Source organism: Acanthaster planci, linkage group LG03 (assembly GCF_054643075.1).
Source record: "Acanthaster planci isolate LZ-2023a linkage group LG03, COTS_SCS, whole genome shotgun sequence".
Classification (NCBI taxonomy): Eukaryota; Metazoa; Echinodermata; class Asteroidea; order Valvatida; family Acanthasteridae; genus Acanthaster; species Acanthaster planci.
In genome coordinates, this window is record NC_141779.1 from 10,143,642 (window position 1) to 10,169,230 (window position 25,589).

The window sequence follows — 25,589 nt, forward strand, 5'->3', positions numbered from 1 at the left end:
ATTGACATTAAAGTGGCAGACCACCCTGAAATGGTAAAAATTGAAGGTCTGTGAATGATTACAAGATTATAAATTTCAAATATCTGGGCCACATAATCATGACTAAGTTTTACTTAATTTTTTATTTTTTTAATTTCAGCCTTGAAGAAATGAATTTTAGAACAAATGTCAGGGGTACAGTTCATACTGTGAACTAGGTAAAAGTGTAACTCTATTGTATGTAAACAGACACCGCCAGGCCTGATGACCTTTGGGAACACATATGAAGGAATATCTGTCAATGCCAAAATGTGTACACAAATTCTGGTGATGCAAGGTTTGAATTGTGACTGTTACCACTGCTGCCAAGGGCAGTCACTTGTTGACATTTGTTATCAAACTTTGACAGCCCGATCAGGTTAAGGAAAGAATTCTGTAGTGGACTACAATAATTTTCTAGCATGTCTTGAAAAAAATCTCCTGAAAAATTAAAAAGGAGTGGGTGTTAATTTGAAGGGTTTTTGTATAACCGGGGTTGAATGCCCATCTTCATTTCCCCCATGAGGAAGTGCTCCAGTCCAGGGTCTTTTCGCCCTCCCCCTCCCCCGGTGGTATTGGAGATGGTCAACTTTGGACCACAAACTGGAACAAATATGGTTTATCAGCAATCACAAAGGCCTGCGACTTTTAACTAAGTAATGAATAAGAAGTTAAAATTATAACTAAATGCAAGCAATGATTATCAGATAAAATTCATAATCATGATTTAATACTAAGTTTTTCCTTAATTTTTATTTATTTATTTTTTTTAATTTCAGCCTTGAAGAAATGAATTTTAGAATAAATGTCAGGGGTACAGTTCATACTGTGAACTAGGTAAAAGTGTAACTCTATTGTATGTAAACAGACACCGGCAGGCCTGATGACCTTTGGGAACACATATGAAGGAATATCTGTCAATGCCAAATTGTGCACCCAAATACTGGTGACGCAATGGTTAATCTGTGACTGTTACCACTGCTGCTAAAATTGAAGTGTATCTGGCAGTCACTGACATTTGCTCAGCACTTGTTGACATTTGTTATCGAACTTTGACAGCACGATCATGCTAAGGAAAGAAATCTGTAGTGGACTACAATAATTTTCTAGCATGTCTTGAAAAAAGTCTCCTGAAAAATTAAGAACGGGTGGGTGTTAATTTGAAGGTCTTTTATTTAACCTGGGTTGAATGCCCATCTTCATTTCCCCCATGATGAAGTGCTCCAGTCCAAAGTCTTTTGCCAAATCTCCCCCCCCCCCAGTGGTATTTGCTATAAGGCAGTGGAGATGGTCGACATTGGACCACAAACTGGTCCGAATTTGTGTTAGTTTTTATGCCAGAATATTAGCTACTGAAAATGCAAAATGAGTGTTTTGGGGGACTCAGGAAGTTTTACGGCAACAAATCTTCTGTGCTTACATTGCTATTGTGAGTTTGCATTCACAAGACAGAATTCTGACCTAATAAGCAAATTTGTTTCCTTAAAAATCCTCCAAAGCCGCAAATAACAAAAAGAATATGAGGGGAAAAACTTCCATAAATGGATGGACATTACCAACTCTTCCTTCCAATGGCTTATCAGCAATCACAAAGCAAAATCATGACCCAAAAAGTTTGTTTCCAATGTGATACATGTCTTCAAGTTTGCTAAGAAGCTAAGAAGCTGTTAACAAGTTAGGAAGGATTAAGGCTGGGACATAATGATTTTTTAAAGTAGGCAAAGTCATAATTGTGACATATACAGTGGACCTCAAAAGTGTGACTAAGTATTACGTTATATTTATGACATATCTGATAATGATGACTTTTAAGCACATGACACTGACCAATAAATGCAAAGTGTCAGTGCACAGGGCAGCTGGGTATAATAACAATAACATACAGGTCAGCGACTTTTGATTAAGTAATGAATAAGAAGTTAAAATAATAACTAAATGCAAGCAATGATTATCAGATAAGTCATAATCATGATTCAATACCAAGTATTTCCTTATTTTGTTTTAATTTCAGCCTTTAAGAAATGAATTTTTGAATAAAATACTCCTAGTTTTCAGAGTAAAGAAGTTATTGAACCTTAATACACAGTTATCGCTTTAATCAGCCAGAAAATTTAACTCATGTAAATTGCATTGATTTGTGCTTGTTAAACTGCTTTAAATGTACTGTTTTTTAACCATAAAACACGAACTCTGTCCCATCTTCAGTATGGATTGTGAGTCAAGGGTAATATATGCATATCAGTTAACCTCATTGAATACATCATTACTATTACAAAAAAATGCCACAGGTTATCACAAAGTCTTGCTCTAGAGACCACCAGAACACCCTCTCCATTTTCAACTTATCACCTGGGTATCTTCATGTTTAAATTAGAAAACAATCTTCTGCCCATTGAAATTATTGTTTCAGAAAAATACAGAGGTCTATGTTCATAATATAAGGTCAGAATCCATGCTTCACATTGCAAAAGGCACAATCTACTGTATTTCTTAAAACAATTTGACATGAAGTCCCTTTGTCCTGGGATAAAATAATTCCAATAGAGCATCTGCATGGTTGGCATCATGCTGGCCAGTGCTTTTGTTCAACACAGTATGCAAAACGGTTTCCGTGAGGAACAAAACTACCCTGCAACATGGCTATTATCCAAAGCCTCCATACTGCAGGGGAAGTTTTTTTTATGTAACTTGGGTAGCTGGTACACGCTGGTCCGTTGAACAGTGCATGTGTATGCACAGCTAGTTGGTATGTCTGTCGCAGGTGTATAACTGTGTGGCATGGCGCACGTGGGGTGTAGTCTTTCATCAGGAGTGCTGTCAGTTGATGTCTCACCAGTAGTGCTGTCCTCGGGTCTTTTCTGTGGTGCTCTGCAGGTGTGCTTGTATGTGTGACTTTGAGAAAGGTGACAGTTGTGTGCCAGAGGCAGGAAGGAATCCAGTCTTTGACTAAAGTTTCAAGTAGACACTTTGCCACTTACTGGATCTTGCACCTAATCATTAAAGAGGCATTCGGTCCATAAAGCTTCAGCCATGACCCCAAATTCCTTTTGTCTGACTTATTCAATGGGAGAGTCCTTTCCCCTTTGAATGTGTTCGTGAGAGGTGTGCATGTGTACGCATGAGTGTGTACCCCAGAGCCTGGTGGTAGACTGCCCCGCAATGAGTCCACTCCCCTTGCCTTCTTATCAGGCTGCACGTTAGATTGATGAGGCCTGGCCCTACCCAAGGTACATCCCCTTTTCCTTGTCAACCGAAGGAAGTCCCCTGGTGGACAGCAGCAGAGGCCATTGAAGAATATTTTCCTTTCTGACGTAACATAGTCTATTTATCCTGTATTTTATTCAGTACAAGTCACAATCCTCTTTGTACATTCATATTTGTTAATATCTAAGCAGTTGCATTTGTCTTCATTCCTATGAAGTTATCATATTGCAGTGAGTTTAATATCCTGGTTAATTTTGGAGTCCAGCTGTACCTTCAATTATTTACTTTTTTCTCTCATAATTGCACATACATGTACATGTATATTATTGTGACAAATAAGGAACCAGGCCATATACAAGTGTTTGCTTTCTGGTATCTGGCATTCATCAACCCCTATTCAGTCTCTATGTAACTATGCCTCCTTGTATACATGTACTTATTGTGATGTAAATAAACCAAACAAAACTAAATAAATCTATGGCTGGTGATGTGCCATTCACATCTTCAAGGAGGGTTGGTCACAGAAGAGCCAGTTATGGACGAGGGAATATTTTTCATTTTAGAATTGGCGTGGTGTGATGTGCAGATGAATGCCGTTTTCACTTCGCAGGACCAGTGCATTGATTCGGAGCACCGGGACAGACTCATCGACGGACAAGTGGAAGTTGCGAAGGATCATAGCAGATATGATCTTCATCTCATTCAAGGCAAAGTGCTGACCGATGCAGTTCCTGGTAAGAAAGGAAGGAAAGCACAACCTGACCATCTACATGTACGCCAGGGCAGAGCTGAGTTTACTGAAGGGCACAATCCTCCGAAATCTCATTTAATTTGAGTATTCACTCTTCCTGGGAAAATCATTTCAATAGCTTAACGTATTGTGGGCAACATCAGTCACAAAAAGGCTGATTAAATCCTAAGTATCAGCTTGTTGATAAAGTGTGAATCATGCCCGTGTACTCAGGCTGTGTTGACTGAGTACTTCAAACAAGTAGAATCATTTATATCTCAGAACACAAATCCTGGTAGGTAAGCACAAAATAGATACGCAAATATATGTATTTCCAAACCCAAAAAACAGCTTCAGTATGAACACAGCCGCATCCTTTAAATAAATAACGCATGAAAAAAATATCCACCAAAACTCAGTTGTTCCCCATTGGCCATTCTACACAATATCAGTCGCAGCTGCCTGGTGAGGCAAATTGTACACGTGAATAAAATTGTAGGAGTAATTCTCAGCAATTCTCGAGGTTCTACTGGGTCCTTACACTGTGTAACAAATGTGGACTCAAATGTTTCACACCCAGGTATGTTATTAAACTGAAAGATTCCTCTGCACAGTCACCTAGTAGTAATCAGACCACACTGTAGGTCTTTTTTAATCTGGCTGCCGGATCACATTTCACTACACACTTGTGAACTCTGAAAAGGATTTGACTAAAATACTTGCTTGAGGTTAACCACTGGCTAATGATACTTTTCTACAATGAACTTACCTGGGTGCTGTATTATTTTAAAAATTTTCAAAACAACAGAAAGATGTGCAACATTTCTTCCAGCACTTATTTTTAATCTACTGAGACTATGCATTTGAGTAATATTTGCTGTAATGCCTTGTCAAAGACAGCACAAAGATGGGGTCAGGGTTACCCGTAGTAAAATGACAAGGAACAGTTCGGAAATCATCATAAAATATCCAGCTTAAAAGGAGTTGTCATACTGGGAGAAAAAGGACCAAATTCCCTGAGTTTTCAAAACTACAGCAAAATAAAGGAATACCACATCGAAGTGTACGCACAGAAACACTGTTAAACACATGTAAGTGGGGACAAGTACACATGTCAGCCGCTAGAGCACAGATTGCAATGGCATGTTTGAATTTCCTGTAAAAAGTGTAACTGGTGCAGGAAATGGCTAAGAAAGTGTGTCATTTATGTAACTGGGCACCGTGGACTACCCTCTCTCACCTTGGTCCGGCCGAGAAGGGCACATAGGCAAAAGGAGGAATGTTCTTGGCCCGCTCTGGTGAAAACCTCTCAGGGTCAAAGGTCTCGGGGTCATCCCACACATGCGGGTTGTTGTGTAGCCCACCGATTGTGACACATACAAAGGTTCCTGAAAGGTCATATTCAGTGGAAACAAACAAAGCTAGATTGATCCATTATTGGTGGTGACACTCAAAATAAGAATACAAACTGAAATTTCAGAAGGCAAGCAAATTACAAGAGAGTTTGAATCTGAGACAACTGTACCCATCTCACGGCAAAAAAATCAATTCCAGGTCCAAAAGCTTTCTCCTAACTTTCCAGGCTCTATAAGTTTCCAGCATGAACCAATAGGCTCATTGGCCCTGTATGTGCATTTAGCTACGACATCAAGCCCATGTGTCTGAAGGTAGCTTCACTGAGGACACTTTCACAATCCTTTACAAATCATATGCAAGACACCTGAAAGCTGGGGTAATTAGAATTCAGGTTAGAGGACATTTTGGTCCCCACATTATGGTTTTACATCGAGCTGCTGACAAAGTGAGATCTATATCACAACATAGAGTCACTTGGAATATTGAAGGAATTCAAACAGGCCTCAACCTTAAGTTTTGGGGAGACAGGACTAGCTGGCGTTGAGTGCCTTAAAAAATCTCAGGGCCATGTTGGAGGGCACTACGGCCAATTCAATATATGTGCATGAAAGATGCACCACAAGAGGGATTTCTGATTAAATAGGCCTACCTTTATATGTACACTTGCACATGTACATGCATGTGCACCACACGAGACTAGTTGACGTGAATTTATGCAAAGGCGTACAAGTTACGTTCTACGCTTTCCATCGACAGTACAGTACGTCATGAGGGCCTATGTCATTTTCAGGAGTGTTGATAATAATACGAGTTACAGAGACTGTTATGTCTTACATGTGAAGAAGGATAACCAAGCATATGAAGCCCAAGATGGCCGTGCACATAAGTTTCTGTGCATGCACCGGGCACAGTTAAGGAAACTCTCGCTCTCCTGGATCAGCAAACGACAAGGATTTTGCCCTCACTAACAAATCCATAAAGGCACAAAATACAGATGAGACTGAAGGTTTAGCTATATTTGTGCATTGCTCAGTTGGGATATATGCACCATGCATGCTTTACCACTTCACCGCCATTTCCACTGCACCCTGACCACTTCACCCCTAACCACATCGCCCATTTGCCGCTTTGCCCAATTTCCACTTCACCCTGTTGCCACTTCACCCTTATGTAAACTTTAATATCTTTTGTACTGATTTTAAACAAGGCAAAGGCTGCAAACATCGAATGGTTTGAGTGTCCAGCCAAGTTGAATGTTCCAGTTCAGGCAGTTTGCCAAATAAAATGTGACAGACTGGATCATACTGACTGTCTATAGGCCTACATGGGCATCATGCCTATGTGATGTACATGTACATGTAGGCCAGTGCTGAGTCATAAAGCCAGACAACACATTTATCTTATTCTTCAATGCAGTGAAGTAAGCGATGCTTTTTGCCACAAGGAGTGAAGTTTGTTGAATTGCAAACGCTCAGTTTCATCAAGGTATAGCTATCAAAACTTTCAGGTCACTGTGACTTTTGAGTAGTGTTTTGAGTAATTAGTGGTTATACTGCTTTTGTAGTGTCAGACAAATCTCAGAGTCACACCATGCATGCCTCTCAGGCAATGTTTGCTGTGACTGTCCTATTATTAATAATTAATTTTGTGTTTGACTGCCACACATGAATTTTACAGGGCATTTCCATTTGCCAAGCACTGTACGCATGCGCGCACATTTCATTGGTACTGTACTTTTCAGGTGTCTATTAGAACATTTTACAGATGTATGTCCTTGACACTGCTGGCAGCGTATTTGTTGTGTTTTCAGCGATGTCAGTGTATTCGATTTCCAATACAAAAGCCTTTTATTTCCTACGAGTATACCTGTAGTGGCAGAATCCGCTACACCTGTCCTTATGAGTGTACTCGTAGTTGGCACTTAACATGTTCATTTATGAGTCAAGTCTGTTGGGAAATTGGTTCACAAAGTTTAATAGCTGAACACTGTTAAAAATGCCTCAAAAGAAAGGAATAAACTGATGGAAAAGATGGCGGGATCCATGAAAGACAACAGGGGAAGCTTTGATGAAAGTCAAAGTGAATAATATCATTTCTTTCAGTGGTGCCATTTTATGATCAAATCCAGTGCCACAGTGCAACGGTGTCACCTGCAAGAAAGGCATGATGTTTAGGCCAGGTTTTCATTCAGTGATCCGCTGCTTGTCATGAAGTACCGGTACAAAATCTATCCACACTAGTTTACCTGTGAAATCGTCCTCCTTCTGTTGGGCTAACTCTTAACTGAAGTTTTCAAATATTATCAAGCAGGGCTGGGACAAAGTGGAAATTGGGCGAAGTGGAAATTGGGCAGAGTGGAAATGGGGCGAAGTGGTTTGGGGTAAAGTGACATTGGGCAATAAGGAAGTAGGGTGATGTGACCAGCATCCGCATGCATTGTGGGTTCAATGTTGCTAACTGGCTCCCAGCCAATCCGTTATAGTTCTTGCAATGCAGCAGTGGTAACCAGCTTAAAAGTACTTAACATGCACATGTGTGTCACTGGTGATTTCCATGTACCTTTAGGTCCGGAACGCTAAGGACAAAACGATCAATCCAGGTAATGCGTGTTGGGAACTGGACAGCCAGCCACCGCAGTGTGTATGCTTATGTGCATGTACTGCATGAACGAACAGTAGTCTGGTTCCGAGTACCATTAAATTGTGTATTATATAGATATATTGTTGTAGTGAGGTGCAGACCAGACTGTTTCAATGTATTTTGACACTGCTGTTCAAAAACTTTGTAGTAGTAACAGCCATGGACATGTTCGACAGATTTCACTCGACACGATGGAAGGGCACAGCCGCCAACTTTGCCATGCAGGAACAAGGTTTTTTTTTAGGGCACTGTGGCCAGTGATCAGGCATAATGGCAACGGCTGCTTGTGGCCATGGTCAAGGTCAAAGCCTGATTTAGATCACAGGTGAAACGGACTATCCCACTATCAGGATCATTGGTTGCAGTATCTGAGCTGTAGGAAATGCTCAGCAGTGCATGACTTGATCAGCTGGATTTGCATATTTGTTTGTCCAATGCATTTGTCAGACCAAAGTGAGTACTTTATTTCTGTGCACCTGTCAACTTGAAAGGTTGGCAAGACAAGGGCAACAGTGCAGACATTTCAAAGTACAATACAGGCAAGACTGTAGGAATGTAACAAACTGTTGGGTGTTGCTGCACCTCCATCCCAACACTCACCTTTCGGCAACTTCCTGCCATCGGGAAAGGTTACAGGTCGGGTCAACGTACGTATAACATTGGGGACGGGAGAATGCACACGCAGGCTCTCCTTCAGACACTTGGTCAGGTAGGGCATATTATTCAGATCATCCCTGGAAAAAAAACAAACCAAATACTTCTTTTGAAAAATTAAATAAAATTTTTCTTCATTTCTTCTTTTTCTGCAATTATAAACATTTCATTTTATACAGCTGGTATGATATGCTTCTCTTTTTAATGACGATGGCTGAGGCATCAAAAATGTAATGAAAATGATAAACATAATTACATGTATAAACACAGCTTTGCCATTTGTAATCTGAGAAGTTTCTTGTGCAATGCAATTTGTAGTTTTGTCACGAGTGATCAGTCACGTAATTTGGAACTAGTTCCTGCCACTAACGGTAAAGTTCTCAGGTACCAAGTTCTGACGAAAAAATGGTGCTGGCTAGTGTAACAACCCTGCTGTCCCACTTGACCTAGCCAGTTGGCAAGAACAAAAGCTTCTTTCTGCTTGAAATTTGTGGGGCAACCATGCAGAAACTGGCTAGTCCAAGAGAGGGTGCTATTACAATTTAATAGTGTCCAGGACAGTTCTTGAAGGTTGGTGGTATTCCTTAAACCCATGCTTGCACGTATGTTTTAGGTTACATGAATGTCTCCATCTTGATGTTGGAAAGATGCTGATTTTTGACATTCATTCTGACATATATTACCAGTATGAACATGTGGCACAGCATTGTACCATGGCGGTCATAGCTTTACTCACCATTCCAGTCGGTCATCTTCTCTGCCCGCTAGGAGGTCATCAATTTCCTCTTGGCACTTCTGCTGGAATTCTGGCAGCCGGGCCATGTCATACAGGAACCAAGACAGGCCTGATGCTGTCGTGTCGTGCCCTTCAAACATGAACGTGTCCACTTCGTCATAGATTTCCTGGTCAGTTAGTCCTTGACCATCACTGTCCTTGGGGAGAACAAAAAATGTGTCCTGCCAACTTGTTTTGAAAAAAAAAACTGTCACATCACATTCGCTCCGTGCAGGAACAAGAGATCATGTGTTTTTACTGTTTTACATGGCAATGATGGTCCTTTCCAGGGAGCTCACCGCGTTCACATACAAGTTTCTTCACATTGTGCACATGCCACACTGAGCATGCACTGTCAATTTCTGTTGGACTGTACTATCCATACGTATGCGCCATGCTCATGAACAAGCCTGGTTAGAAATCTATCCACCAGCTTGTCTCTTCTGTGCCATAGAGGGAGTGCTTCAAGTTTGGGCAGATAGAGAAACTGACAAGGTACCTGGTAATTACATAATTAATCAAATTAAATAAAGTGGCTACAGTAGGAAAATTCAATGGAGAAGGAAAAGGAACTTAATTTCTTGGATCATCATCTTAACGATACTGGTACTTCAGTTCAGTGGTTCAAATAGGCAAGGCCACTTGACAGGGGGGATCCAGGAGAAGCATGTGGAGTGCATGCCCCCATCATCAAAACAATAAATAAAAAAGAAGAAAAAGAGGGAGGGAGGGAGAAAAAAAGAGAGATCATGCTGCCTAAAATGGCCCCACAGAGTGCCTAGAGAACAAAATCGCTCCAGACGCCATGCCTTACGAGCATGTAACCATTACTGCTTTAGTTCATCCCCCCCCCTTTTGAAAATATGGTATCAGGCCCCCCCCGTGAAAATCCTGGATCCGCCCCTGCTTGAGAACATAAACTGATGTCACACTATTTTGAACATGTGCATGTGAGCTGACATACGGCTGTTCTGAAAGGTTTGAACTCGTGAATTTACACTTGACGTATGACACCTTTTATTTGGTACAGGCACTACTGGAATAGACAACAGGCTCATAAAACTTGCTGGGCAGCTACTGCTGTGCTTGATGAGCTACACTTGTAACAAACTGCTGATGATACTGGACTTTGTAGTTTTGTTGCATGTACAGTACATTGTATTTGAAAGTTAATGCTGCGAAAAGGTATGGGAAAAAATGCGAAGGAATTTGCATTTCGCATTTTTACCACAACCTTTCCGAAAGGTTCTGAAAATTATGCGGAAAGTTGCAAAGACAAGAAGCATGGTGCAGCGAAATGCTCCACACTGGCCCCACTCAAACAGCTATTATGCAGTGAAGAGTCCATTACGCACGCTGCGCTTGGGGCTGGCCGGGGCCAACTCACCAAATGGAGTGTGCTGTTGTAGCCTAGTAGCGATTTCCTCGGCCAAGCAGTGCTCACCACGGCGAGCCACACCAGTGTGGCGCAGTTGTTTTCTTGGATTACCATAAATAAACACTTGTCAATGTCGGAGAATAAATTTAAGAAAAGTTGTCTGGATTTTGAGTAATTAAACGGCAGTCCCCGAGTCATGAAATCACGGAGCACGTGAAATGTACAACAAACTTACGGGTTATTTGCCCACTTTTTATTTATTTTCGTGGTGTAGTTTGACACACAAAAAAATCAACAATGAAATACTACATGTAGTATTTTGTCACCCAAAGGTTTCTTTCTACTGATAAATAAATCCAACTGCTTAAACTGTACATGTATCTTCATGTAGCAAATATCGTCTTTTTGCCGATTGTGTTTGGCGTGATATATCGGGTCTGTTTTCACTTGAGTTTCCTGATGACATGTCAGTTTCTGCGGTCACATGGTTATTGGAAAAAATCAGCGATTGGACTGTCCATGAATGGGTACGCAGTTAGCAGTCAGGATGTCGCGGCAGATGTGGATGCAGTGCGTGTAATTCGGTTTTTTGATCGGCGTCACAAATGTCACAGTTGCTGTCGAAATTTGTATATATATATATATTTTTTTTCTCATTTTCTAATATTTAGTTTCCTTTCAATTTCCTTTCAATTTCCTTCCTTTTTCCCTTCATCGCAGATTGGGTAAGTATTACTACATGCATAAGAAATTTCTTTTTTTTTTTTTTGGTGTACGCGGCGTAGGTTGTATTGTACAATGCCTACGCACACACACACAAGTATCCGCATAGCCTGTGCACTGAAGGATTCAGCGGATCGTGTTTATATGAATATTTATAAGTTATTTGAATGAAGCTTTTATTTTGGGTCTGTGACTGTTTGGTTTTTGTAACGTAAATCAGTGCCGTGGTCATGTGATGAAAATAAATAAAATCCCCGCGAGAAAAATAACCCGAGGTGGTTAGACGCAATTGCGCTATGATTTTGAGCAGCTTTTTGCTGATTTGAGACCGGGATCGGTCGAGATTGGCCAGATGTCCAAGGGACCAAAACCCTATCTGACTACGGCATTTTAGTCGGTGCTGATGAGTGGGACAGGCGTTTCATGAGACAAGCCAGGTCCATGACGATGCAAAGTCTGGTGACGGGGCGCACCGCACAGCACTAAGAACAAGCCGTCTGATTGACGCCGACACAGTACGCCCGACATCGCTGCTCATCGGAGCTGTACGGCAGATCCAGTGAGGCACCGAATGAGAGAGCCGACGCACGGGGATCGCCGGACTCTACAAGAAAGAAACAGGCACACAAACTAAATACTGCGGTGGGCCCAAATGACTGGATAATATTCTGGAATACTTTATTGTTTTTTTTTTTGTATTGTTTTGCTGTGATTTCCTTGTTAAGTATTTAGTTACGTTCACAGTAAGGTAGTAGAAGTGAGGAAGGTTCAGTTCGATTAGTTAACTGCTATTGGATAAACATTAGAAGTTAATATAATTTTAAGTGACATGCGCAATATTTAAGTACCGTATTTGGTTTACCTCTTGATTGTTCGTGGCACATTAGATTGATTAATTGACTGAGTTGAGTTTATTTAGGAATTTCCACCGGTGTATACCAGGCGCACCAGATTGCTGTATATAATTGTAGTTGAGGTTAATTAATTATTTAATTATAAGTTCAATTTCTTTTCGCTTTATTTATTTGATAACAATAAATTTGTATTTTTTTTCCCCTTAAAACAATATCTTTTTTTTCTGATTGTATTTTTCCTGTCCTTGCGAGTGGTTCGGGATCTGCACGCGGGTTTTGCACCTTTTGCCGCGCTTCGCTAAAACCGGGTGCGACAACAAAAATGTCGAGATAACCGGATACATGGCATTCTTTCCAAAATTAAGGTACATACATCTGCCAATACATGCAAACGTACATGTAATTCACATACATGTACATGACAACATGTGGATACATACACAGGTATCTGTACATGTGCATATATGTATGTGGTAGACATGTTGGGCGTCCATCCAAGTGGGTTATATGCTAGGCTGTGTAGTTCTAATGCTCAATTCTGTTTAGGTCCCCTTGATAGCACTATAAAGGCAATCTACTGTAATTCAGCTGTTTGGTGTTCAGTGCTGCTGGTCTCTGACTTCCACCATAGCCAGCTTTGATTTCACCTGTTGCACTGTACATGTATTTTGCCCAAAACTGAGAAACATACTGCCTTGAAATTTTAATGCTGTCTTCCTCAAGTAATCTTCTGGATATTCCAGAATTAACCACTTCCTGCCGGGGCAGTTATCAAAGTTGATGATGCTGGGGCGGGATGTTTATCATTTTTTTTCTGTTTTCAAAATTCTTTAAAAATTTTTATCTTCATTTACTGGACACTTACAAACACATAAGGACTGTCTGGTGACCACTCTAGCCTGACAGACAAAATCTATTGACGCCTGAGTATTTCAGCCAGGCCTGCAGCCTTGTAAAAAGAGCCCAAATTGTGCTGTGTTATAGACTTTCTTTTGTTCACGAACCTGGCTCAATGTGCTGCTGACCTCTTTTCAATAGGGGCCAGATTAGCATGCAGCGGTGCTGTGTGGTTCACCGCTGCGGTGGTGGAGCGCTTTTGTCCCTGGTGGTAATCTGCTTGCTCTAAATGCCCCAAACCGTGGTATACTGTTTCAAAACAAGGCTGGATTATCTCCACTTTTGAGAGTGAAAAAATGTCGGTAATTCCCAGCAGCCTGGTCTTTTGTTCCGAGTACGGTCTTCTGTTTCAAGGCCCTGTTCCCCTTGTCCGAGTTCGGAGACCCCGGCCATGCATATAAAACATACGTGTCCAGATCCGAAATTGTGAAATAAAAAGGAATTCCCTGGGAAGAGAAAAAATGCGAACAGATTTTCCCATTTTGGCGTTAACTTTCAATCGCAATGTACTGTAGCACATTCAGGGTTGATGAGAAGGCCAGTAGTCTATAGGTGGATGTCTGTGATAAATACTGGTAATAATGGCAGTGGTTAGTCAGCCACAGAGGGCACAAGTTTTAGCTTGGAGCTCCTGCCGGTTGTTTCTGCCTTAACTTCTTACGAAACGGGGCCATCTAGCCACCAACCCTGCATGCCCCTGCGAAAAGAATTGCTTCTCTTACTTTAGCGCAGAGCAGAATGTCCAAGAAGTCGATGTATTTCCTCTGCCTTGTTTGCCCGTTGACTGCCTCTTCTTTCAGTGCTCCCTTGCGCTTCTTGATGATATCTCGCGCATAGTTGTGGACCGTATCGCAAGCATGGCGGAAACGTCGCCCACTGGGACTCCACTGGTAGATTGTGTCAATGTGGTACGGAAGGAAGCGAAAACGTTGAACAGCCAAGGTGGAGACGTCATAGATGCCCTTGATGTAGGGGTGATTTTCAATCCTAAAAAACAACAGAAAGTTCCTGGTGGTACATGTACTAATTCTCATCTTTTGGCCCAGGTTTGGATTTTAACCCATTGTCACATCTCAGCCCATTTTATTTTTTTTTTAAATGACAACTATTATTTTTCTGTCATGTAGAGTTTTATTGAGTTTCCCAATTTTGGCTGCAACAAGAGAAGTTGCTTGATTTAAATATTCATTTCAGTATGTGATGTCATTGATTTGCATTTAGCACAAGGTGCTTGGGGCTTGGACTTTGCATTTGAATGGTAAGTACAAGCAGTTGGGATGTTTCAGTTGGGTGTGGTCTTTTCATTGGGTGCACTGGAGTGTGAGGGAGTGTGGTGTATATAGAGTGAAGATGTGCTACCCATGGTCAGTCAGTTGTCTTGCTGTAAAGCATATTAACACCAGTGGTCAGGCTCTCCAAGCCAACAAGAGTAAATTAAGCCAAGGGCCTTGTGCTCTTTTGGGGTTGCCATACTTTGTCAGCTTATACATCTTTTCCCCGTTTTGAGCGGACCGTCCAATGACCCTGGAACTGGTGACTGACTGCAGACAACCGTGAAGCCACAAACTAGAGCCCTACCTTATGGCAGTTTCACTACCTTGGGTCCGGCCAAGGTGCTCTCCACTGTTCTGTGCTGTGTCTTGTGAGGGCATCGCTAGCTGTTTGACGGAACGCTACAACTGTCGTAGACGTCCGAGGCCCATGCAGACCAAGATAAACTGCTGTGTCATATTGTATTAAAGGCTTGGTTGTAGAATTTAGCCTGTGTGGCACTATTTATGGCACTATTTAGCCTGTGTGGCACTATTTAGCCTGTGTGGCACTGTTTATGACATTATTTAGCCTGTGTGGCACTATTTAGCCTGTGTGGCACTATTTAGCCTGTGTGGCACTATTTAGCCTGTGTGGCACTATAGCCTGTGTGGCACCATTTAGCCTGAGTGGCATCGTTTACCCTTAGTGTCGGGTGAATATTTTCTCCTGAACTTGGAAGTAGCCTTGGTGGCTTTTGAAGTAATTTTGGTGCCCTTACCGGTAATTACATGTGTTGTAACCATGGAATATTTTTGTTGAAGCTAATTGACTTGATCTACTACTGTAAATCTATTGTCTTGTGATTGCACTCCAAAGCATAATGTTTGGTGTTATTGGCGTCTAATGTAGTTCTTTAAATTAAACCGTACAACAATTCTGTGACGTTATTTTTTATGAATATCCTCATTTGAGGAACTGTACAAAACTATGAGAGGCTGAACCTCGAGACTGTAAATAGGTAATAAATTATTTTATTAAGATAAATTTGTGTGTTTGGCTTTGCACTGATTTAGGCCTCACACCCATGTGAAAACAGTTCCAGTCATTGCCTATGTGATAGAGCACTGAGTGCTGCCATTGCATTTCAAATACATCTCTTCATTTGTGCAAAGCCTAGCTGTTAACACTGACTGTCTCATTGTGTTCTGGGGATAATATTTTTGCTACTTGTCTGTTCAAGACCACTTACGTTTGGCAGTTGGTCTCCACACTGAATATACACCTGAGGAGGCTGTCCAATGTCAACAGGCTCATGTTACTGAACATCTCCATTGAAGTCTTCTTACCACCACAGGCTACCTTCCACTTCTCCTGTGTCCATTAAAGCCAAAGGGTAAAAAAGATAAAATGTAGTCAAGAAGAGGCCAGGTTGATACAAAGTGGTTGAATATAGTGCCAACCACAGGCCTGTTCGATACCCACTGTTTCCGAAATCGATATATTGTGAAAAAAACATTGCGATATTTAATATTATTATGATGACTTATTTTTTTTGGGGGGGGGAGAAGCCACTGTTGCGTCACAAGGTCTGCGTTAAATAAAGTCCGACCACACGGTTTTTATCTTCTATGGCGCCTATCCCCGAAGCATGTACTGGCCTAAATGTTACTTTTCATCAGGTAAACCTAACTTGAATTCATTTCTGATTTATTTGTCAATACTTCTGGACCCAGAGGTAAATTAATTGAACATTTTTAATGAGCGAAAACGGTTAATCATTGTGTACTTTGAAGTATCTTTCACATGAAAAAATAAAAATGAACTTTCGGTATGGTCCACTGTGCCATCTCCATCGCTGGTTGCTGTCGAAAGTATTTACATGTACATCCACGATGAGTTGGATGGAACAAAACCAAGGAAGTGGAGTTCAGCTGCAAAGTAAACTACACGCAAGTACACCTGCATGCCCCTCAAATGTGCCCATGGAATTCTTAAACGCAATTGGCTGTCTAAAACGAATGGGCAGTACAAGCATGGAGCAGCAAGAGGTAACTATCAAGTGGCACATTAACAGGAGCTGTCTTGCGGATGATCTAAGCGACGTAAAATCAGCCCAGAATTGCCTTACTTCAGTGGAATTAAGGAGACCATGTTATTTTTATTTATTTTATCATTACAAACATACAGACCACTGTCGCTCCAAGCAGCTTTCTTTTTTCCATGTGGTACCGTGGAACCGAATGCACTTGGCCACACCCACTATTCTACATAAATTAGGTTATGACTATATGTGCAAAAAGTCATATTTTCCCATAATTCATATCAATGTTACTTTGTTTAGAGTTTACTGGTGTTTGAATTTTTGGAAGTAATGTTTGTCAAACTGCCTACCATGCCTACAGTGTTTTTGTTAGTGATAAAGGCATGAATTGGGTGACAAATATGACACTTCTGGATACTAAACAATACGAGAACACTGTGATTAAGCCTTCACAAAGTCCAAATAAATGATGTCTTTCATATCATTGCCTGACATCGTCACATGTACTGAGACAGCTTGAATCCTGGGCTGATGGTTGCCTTGAGTGTGCACTTGTGGCACTTATCAGCAACTCGGCGCCCAGAAGTAAATAGGCAAGCTTTTTTAAGTATTGAATTTCTTGATATTTTAATTTAAGAAAAAATGCCCAATTCGATAAGCAAAAAATATTGTGGTTTCAATAATTATCATGATATAGAACGGGCCCAGCCAACTCACCACAAGTATGTTGCCAGACTGTTGAAAGATGTCCAAGTATGGCTTCAAAATGTCAAAGTGGAAGCCGGGTGTCAGTAAGCGTCTGTTCCTTGCCCATTTCTTCCCAGCTGATAAGAGCAGCCCGTCTCCAATCCAGGGACGTATATAAGAGTATAAGTTTTCTGCCTTTGGTTCTAAGATAAATAGAAAAGATAATGATTACAAAATTTAAAAAAATTATTAAAAAAATAAAAACATATGCAGAAATGTCCAAATTTACAGAGCAGAGACATAAGAAATAAGGCCCATGACTCCACGACTTTAAATTTCACCTATTCTATAAATGGCATGGGCAATTTATTATTTTTTAACACACGTTTAAGGAAGGTTCATACTTGGCACTGACACAAACATGGAGATGTCCCATCCAACATGTATCCTGTGAATCAACCGACTCAAACACATTTCAACTCCAGCAAATTATGGTTCATGGTGTCGCATTTGCTCACATTCCCTTGAAGTGTGAATCTGCCTTTGGGCGAAAATGACGACTGAAAGAAACCCCTTGTTGCATCATTAACCCTAACCCCCCAATAGTTGCTGGCCCTAACCTTCCCCATTCACACCCGTATGGGACTTTGAGCACAGAGGCTGTTGGACTTTATTTTTCTGAGGTATGCCAAACCCAATGCAAAAGCCAGCTGTTATGGGCCTACCAGACATATCCCCACAGAATTAAACACTTTACTACTGTTTAATTGTGGTTGGGGAAGGTTAGGGTTAAGTGAAAAATGGTTAACTGATGCATCAACCGCACGTACGAAGTACGTCACACGATTTTCAGTTTGCTGTGCCCTGAAACTACAGGTATTCATTGTATCGTGGTGCATCTGATGAAAAAGACACTGCGACCTTACCTCCTGTGCTGAGGACAGCTTTGACTGTGTCTGGGTGGTGCAGGATAACGATTGGGAGAAACGGTCCCGCCCATACCACGGAGGCGGTAATACATTTCTCCACAACCTTTCTTCCCCACTCGACTTCCTTCTCATCAAAAGTAACCTATGTGTAACAAATAGCAATTTACAAAGCACACATGTAACAAACAACACTTTTTGGTTAGATGGCATTATACATGTACGTGCCTACTTTGCGACTTTTGGACTCTGTTGTGGATGGAATATACATGTAAGTGGTCACTCAGAGTAAATGAAATATCATTGAAACATTGATAATATTCGTTGTGGCTCTTTGGTTTTTCAAGTTTCACAGCAACTAGAAGTTAGTCAGCATAGCTCTCCAAAAAACAAGAAAAGTGAAATAAAAACTGATCATTTTGTAAGAGAGTAAATATTTTCCTGGCACCACATTTATCCTATGTACATGTAAATAGCCAAAAATGAAACATACCAAAAATGGTCAGTATAATTAAGTCTGAATATCACACCTGTTCACATTTTGTGTCAATTCTTGCTAAGCAAAGAACTACTGGAACATAATGCTAACAAGACTACTTAATAGACAAACCCATTAAAATTGTAGCCACAACACAGAATTCTATCAAAAGTCATCTGTAATGATCAATGTGATCATGTACACATTATAAATAACATACACATACGCCATACCTTGTGAAGATTACCCAGTAGCCAGTGCTTGTCGGGGGCTGTCGGAAATGCTGCCAGCTTTTTCTCGAGCTTCCATTTCTGGATAAAAAGGACCACCAAGGCCACGATACTGGACGTGATGCCCAGTGTAGCAACCGTCACACACAGAACTGCAAAGGATTCGCTGAAGCCCATCCTGCTACAAAGATCACTGCAGTCTCAACAGCACAGAACTACACTGTAGTGTGCGTATGCCTGAAACAAGAACAGAAAATCTGCACAGATATTAGGTTGGAGACAGACAACGAAAAGGCTCACCACTGACAGCTTTGCAATTAAGATGTGATCCTGAATATATATTCTTGATAATGTTACTTCTAAATAATGTCTACAAACATGTTAGCAAAGATAAACATAATTCATAATATAATGCATCTTCATCATGGTGCTTTGTAGTGTGATGTAATTCAATAATATATCTGTTTGCCAATCTACTTTATCTATTAGCAGTTTACAGGCAGTGGATACAGCCAAACTTTTTTTTTAAAGAGTGTACAATACTACAGCTAACTGCCAAACTGCTTGCACCACATGTATTACACTCTTGGGCTTATAAGATTATTCACAAAATTATCAATCCTAAGACCAAACCATGCTCAATCCAAAAAGAAGAGATTTCAAATGGCAGTCAAATTCTATGGATGGGTTGCTGGTGTTCACAAAAATCCTGAAAAGTTACATACATGTAACGTACATGCAGTACACAAAAGCAGAAAAGAATAGGCGGTGATGCTGCAACCAATCTGCTCCAAAAATGACACAGAGCATCAACACAGAGTAGTGTATTGACCCCTCTCATTTTGCCTACAAGTTGTATCGGCAGCCAAAGTTTGCAGAAATATTACTTTTTGGATGGTTTTCAAACTGGACATTTGTCCAATTGATTGGAAAGAGGGTTGCTTACTTACATGTATTATGTGGTGGTCTGATAAATTCTAGCTGCAAGAGAGTTTTAACACTTAATTATTCTTTATTTTTTTACCAATGGCCAACTATAGTTTTAGCAGCCACTTGAAGGAAAAACACGACTGTGACCTCTGAATCTTGAGCAAGCCCTACTAATTGCTTTGTCTGCAGTGTTGTCTACACTCATACATATGTTATCTCCCAGGATCTGACCAATGATCATGACTCAGGGCCAATATAGAGAAGATTCTAGTTTGCCATTCACTGCCCGTATGCCTTCAAAACCACGGCACTGCCAACAGTTTATTTTTAAAAATTTGAAAATTGTTTCTAAAATGTATTCAGAGGCTCTCAAATTTTCCATGCTTTGATCGAAACATCGCATGACTGCCATCAAAAATGTGTACACAAAGTTCTGAATGTTTGAGCCAACAAATTGCGAAACCTATTATTTGTGAGGATTCAGTTTGTCAATGTATGACTGAAGGGTAAATATGTACCAGTAAATAATCGTGTACATTGTAGCAAACTAAAATATATGTGCTGATGAGATATGCCGGTATGGTACAAAGAGAAAAGTAAAAAAAAAAAATGAATAATTCATGATAAAAAGCTCTGTCATTTTTTTAAAAACTCAAACGGTAACACATAATAGATTTATCTTGGCTCGGTAAGCAGTAGGCCTAGGTCATTACACTTCTAAAGCTCCTGGTAATATATGTACTCAGACATGTACTGACTACCACAACCTTGCAAATGATTTGCATTAAAGTGGCAGACCGCCCTGAAGTGGCAACAATTGAAAGTTTGAGATGAAGTTCAAATCTGTGCCAAAGGAATCCAACCTACATGTATTATTGCCATACATTTATGAGAGTGCATGATGAAAAAACTACATGGTACAGTTTGCTTACAGCAGACAAGGTCAATAAGCTTGCTGAAAGCACTGGCCACAGTCGATGAAGTGATGGAATGCTACGCCCTGGTCCAACTTTACCTCTTTAAACTCTCAGATGGACAGGCAGACATGGGGGGGGGAGGAAGTATGAAAGGCAGGTATGTTCCGACTTTTTTTAAAAGATGAGTCAAAGTCATCAACATTTTAGAAAATGGTACATGTATTACGGTACCATCCTTTGTAGAGGGGATGACAAGGTAGGTTTCTCTGGTGTGAAAAATGGTCAATCTTGATATAAAAAACCAATCCTAATCCTCCGCCCGGAATTTACATGTACTGTGGAGGAAGGATACAGAAGGAGTTTGAACTGCCCGGGCTATAACATCTGGCCGATTACCACTTTCTGGCATGCCCGGTATGTCCATAGCCAGAGCGCAGCGCACGCCTGCTACCGACTACCTGTTTTGCAACCGTAAGCTCCCTTTGTACCCCATGATTGTCGCCGCAATTTTTCGTTGGTAATCTGCATCCCTAAAACGTTGTGTACTGCAGTATAGGAAGTTGAATATTCATGCCATCGTGGGTGCTTGATATGATCCGACAACATCATCAAATTCAGTGTTTGCGTAGTTGCTTTTATTAGGCTGCATACCCGAAGTGTTGCCCTTATCGAATGCTTTCTTCTGGACTTCTTTTAGGAATAAATAGCCAAGCTGTTTGTAAGATTTTGTGTTTTGTTTGAATCATTTTTAGTATGGAATTTGTACAAAGGCGAATTGTATGAGATTTCACGATCACTCTCTGTGATGAAATAGCATGTTTTGTTCTTAATGAACTAGGCTTTCCAGTAGTAGTGAACATTTTGTTGGCCAGTCTTAGCCAAATTCGTTCGAAGTCTTTGACACTGATGTATATTGGACAGAGGAGACTAGAATTACAAACTTTGCATGGATAATGAAACAGTGTGTCAAAATTCAAAAAGTTTATGATGGCAAAAGTAGGTCTAATATCAGAAATTTTTCTCTCTCTATTTCCTGGTCACATCGATAGTTTGTATTTAATTGCAAGCAAAAAACTACCGGTACAAGTATTGCCAGGGTATTACTGGCCCCGCTTGTCCAGCTAAGATGCAGGCAGCAATAAGGCATTTTTGGAATATTTTCTATTATTCGTCAGACTCGGCGGCGACCATCGTTGGACGCTTTGAAGTGCCTGAGTTACAACTCCTTCTGTGTCCTTCCTCCATGCATGTACCACTGTGCATCTGTCCATTAAGTTTGGTCAAAACAATGTATTAAGTGCACTGTGTTTGTATTCAACATGTTTAGTTGGTTGTGACTGGAATTACAACTACAACAACATACATATATCTTGAAATCATGAACATGTTTAATTTGTTAACTTGAATAACAATAAGGAGTGCTTTTGTCATTTGCTTGATAATCACCAAAAAGCTACTTTTACTATCTATCAATGAATTAGGCCTAATTACCCCCTCTTAGTCTTACAGAACAAAAGTGGGTGCAATCAGAGCAGTGTGCCCCTTTAAATGAGTAGTTTTCACGAATACTGTCAGCCTTGAGTTGAAGTCTAACTTCAGTGTTTACAAACAGATGACAGCAGGCCTGTGACCTTACGATTTCCATATTAAAGTGTGCACACAAATTTGTGATGATGTAAGTTATCACTCTTGTCCAAGTGCTAGCACCCGATTTGTTAGGAATGTTTGCAAAAACCGAGGTCGTGGTTCTCAATTTCGATTACGTGTAGGCATGGTAGGTACATACGCATATGTTGAGGAAAGAATGCTGTATAATAGATCGTTTGCCTTTGAGGACCATGTCCACATGTTATAAGAGGCAATTCGTAAGGTTTCTTACATATATCGCTACATATATTATGTAAGGACTAGGGGTTGGAAATGGCATTGACAATTTCACCCAACCCAATGAGAAGGGAGATAAGGTAGTGCATGACATGTCATTAGGGCTGTTACGCCCCAACTATAGCATAAGTCCCAACTACAGTTGGGACAGTCCCAACTGTAGTGCTGCAGTTGGGCTGGCCCAACTATTGTTGACCAATGCCTCTGCGAAATGTCTCAACATTATCCAAGTCAATGTGTCTCACACTTGACACAATTCATCAAAAATGTGGCACTTAGCCCTATGACCAATGGCATGACATTTGTAAACAATATGACTTTGGCACATGCTGGGCACATCATGCACAAAGGACCTCTCTGCTGTAGTTGGGCCGCCCAACTGTAGCACTCTAGTTGGGACGGGCCCAACTATAGTTGGGACTGATGCTATAGTTGGGGCGTAACAGGGCTAAGACTACATGCATATAATGCATCTGTGCTCTGTTTCGACTGTCCAAAAAGGGCCGTATTACTAGTAGGCTTTTTCATACATGCACATGTAGCTCCATGGTAGGCCTACAGCCCTACATGTACGTTAGTCCAGTCCGACTAACTTGGACTCTACGAAAATGTTGAGTCCAAGTTACTCGGATGAGGCTTCCATACATGCCATAACGTTACATGATAATGTAGCACGACTCTTGAGTTTTAGGCCTAAAGGCTTTCCACGATTTTCTGCGCACCCTAAGCACACTTCAAAACAAGTCTTCAACTTGAGCAGGCCTCGCTGAAGAGCCTAACTACATCATTAACAAACAGGCCCATGTCCAGTTGAATTTTGAAAGTATTTTTTTTTTTTTACAACTTACAATCAATTTACAACGCAAATTCACTTCCTTTTTTCATACCCAGGGACTGGGACCCTTTGAGGTTCTGTCACGGTCGACCTTCTGCCACATGTACTGTCGTCCTGTTTGTGTGTAAAACGTAAACAGCGGTAGGCCTACATAGTACGTACATGTAGTTCATGCATCGCATACAAGTACACAGCTAGCTACAGAGCAGCTGGCCCTGCGCTTTTGAAATGTACGGTGGCCACGACGTACTACACTAGATATATTTATTGAAAGGGCAAGTCCTGGTGTTTGACATTGAACCAACAAGTATTCTTTGAATTTTCCAAGCAAGATACAGCTCTGTACTTCAAACTAATTTCCAAGTACTCTTTACCAGATCATTTTCATATTTTTAAATCAAAAAAGCAGGCAATGAATTCAAATAAAAATAGTATTTTTACCTTTTACAACATGAAGTTCCTCGGTCTGTCAGTATTTCACTTTCTCGCATAATAAATTGCAAGTACAGTCCTGTAACCTCCAACGAGTGGTCACGTGTACTTCTCGTCAGTATGACGGTTCTAGTTGGGCCTAATCTCCAGCAAAAATACGTTAATGATGCGCCAGCTTTAAACTTTCAGCTGTTTCAGTTCGATTCAGTGAACATTAAGCAAACATCTTAACATTAGTAATAACATGATAACTCTACTCTTAATAAGGTAAAATTACCAAAAAAATAATAATAATTAAAACAACAACCAAAAAAAGAACCACTCTAGAATTTGAGTCTGAGAATCCCGAAGACTAAAGTCACTCTTGGGATCTTCCTTTTTTACGGTTTTCTTAAAACTAAACAAGCGGTTAGCTTCACAAGAAAGTGATGAAAAATGTCATTTGCTTCATTAGCTCGTTTACAAAAGTGACGAAACACAAGTGATAAATCTCTTATCTTAGAAAAATGTTCTCTTCTCAAAACCCAAAAAAAGTTAGAACACCAAACTCACGGCTCAAAATAACATGCTCTCTACGGTGGAAGCATCGCGGTCAGCTACGATGCGGGCGACCACCTCTTCCCCACCGATGAGCTTCCGGTGCCCTCTGCTCTGTTGTCTCTGTTGTAATGCGTCCCCGGTGAGTCGGCAGAGGTGAATTATCTCCTATTCGTGATGAAGTTAGTTCTTTTTGAGGGAAGCGACTTTAGTCGGTTACAGTACATGATCAAGGTGCACAGATGAGGAAAAGACACATACAAATTGGCGTTACAATTCAACGACCACATCTGTCCGCGGTTTACATATTCGTCCCTTTGGTCTTGGTTGGCAAGTGTCTGGGTTTGGAGTCACCAGGGCATCAGATGTTTGGTGCACCTCCTGTTCAGAAGGTTCGTCGCTTGGGGCGATGGTTCGATGTGTAACGGTTCATTTCCAGGGTGTCAGCTCCTCCACTTTCCTCCTCATTCTCCATCGGATTCGATTCCGATAAACCTGGTACTTGTCGAGCGTACTCTCTGAATGACTGTCTCTGTCCAGCTATGACCGGTCAACAGCTCGATCCTTCGTACCACTTGGGCAAATATACGTGAATACATGTACCACTGTGGGGTTATATCTGATTCTCCACTAAACCCAGGCCACCACGTCAGTGAACATTTTCGTGATTAGGTAAGGGCCGTCCCATGGCTGTAGCTTTGCAGACAGACTTACTTTTCTGCTAACAACGCGAACTATTACTGCGTCGCCTCTGTTGCATGCACGTACCTGGGTGTGCTCCGAGGTGATGATGGAGGCCTTGGTATTGCTGACTTCTTCAAGCAATTTCTGGCAATGTGATGGAGTGCTCCATTTTTTCCTCTTCAGAGCATCATTCTGTTTGGACTTTCGTGAAGTGACCCTCTGTTCGCCATCATATCAGTAGATAAATATCGGTCAAAATCATTTCTACCGTGTACGTTTCTAACACTGTCTTCAAAGTTCTCTCAAATTTTTCAACCTACCCGTCGCATCTTTGGGTGGCAGAGTGTGGTCCTTGTCTTGTCTATTTCCAATAAGCTACACATTTCCCAGAACAGGGTACATGTACTCTGAAATGGTCGCCCTTGGTTGCTGAGGAGCTGAGATGACGAACCAAATCTACACACAAATTCATCAACGAACACTCAACCGAAGGTTTTTGCATCGATAGAAGGAATGGCATAAGCT

At 40.9% G+C, this 25,589-nt stretch overlaps 1 protein-coding gene across 6 annotated transcripts; it reads right to left on the reverse strand.

The window, feature by feature from the left end:
* Positions 1-1,984: 1,984 nt before the first annotated feature.
* On the reverse strand, positions 1,985-23,597 carry LOC110986658 (ultra-long-chain fatty acid omega-hydroxylase-like). Of its 6 annotated transcripts, none has more exons than XM_087135012.1 (10): positions 23,464-23,597; positions 18,849-19,082; positions 18,138-18,282; positions 17,242-17,414; positions 15,733-15,854; positions 13,952-14,216; positions 9,339-9,535; positions 8,549-8,682; positions 5,193-5,340; positions 1,985-3,953 (listed from the first exon to the last, which is right to left on the reverse strand). In XM_087135012.1, exons 2-10 carry the CDS (start codon positions 19,020-19,022, stop codon positions 3,782-3,784), a joined length of 1,530 nt encoding a protein of 509 aa, XP_086991138.1. In that variant the 5' UTR covers positions 19,023-19,082; positions 23,464-23,597; the 3' UTR covers positions 1,985-3,781. The 6 variants fall into 6 exon arrangements, 5 of the variants coding, with proteins under 5 accessions (XP_086991138.1, XP_022104399.2, XP_086991136.1 ...); XM_022248707.2 differs by having other exon boundaries at positions 23,425-23,588; XM_087135010.1 differs by having other exon boundaries at positions 18,849-19,102; positions 23,425-23,574.
* Positions 23,598-25,589: the final 1,992 nt, after the last annotated feature.

Coding starts and splice junctions, on each gene's coding strand:
- LOC110986658 (XM_087135012.1), bottom strand. CDS start 19,022: ATGGGCTTCAGCGAATCCTTTGCAGTTCTGTGTGTGACGGTTGCTACA. Junction 17,415..18,137: donor AGCTGTCCTCAGCACAGGAG/GTAAGGTCGCAG, acceptor TATTTATCTTAG/AACCAAAGGCAGAAAACTTA. Junction 5,341..8,548: donor TGGCAGGAAGTTGCCGAAAG/GTGAGTGTTGGG, acceptor ATGACCTTTCAG/GAACCTTTGTATGTGTCACA.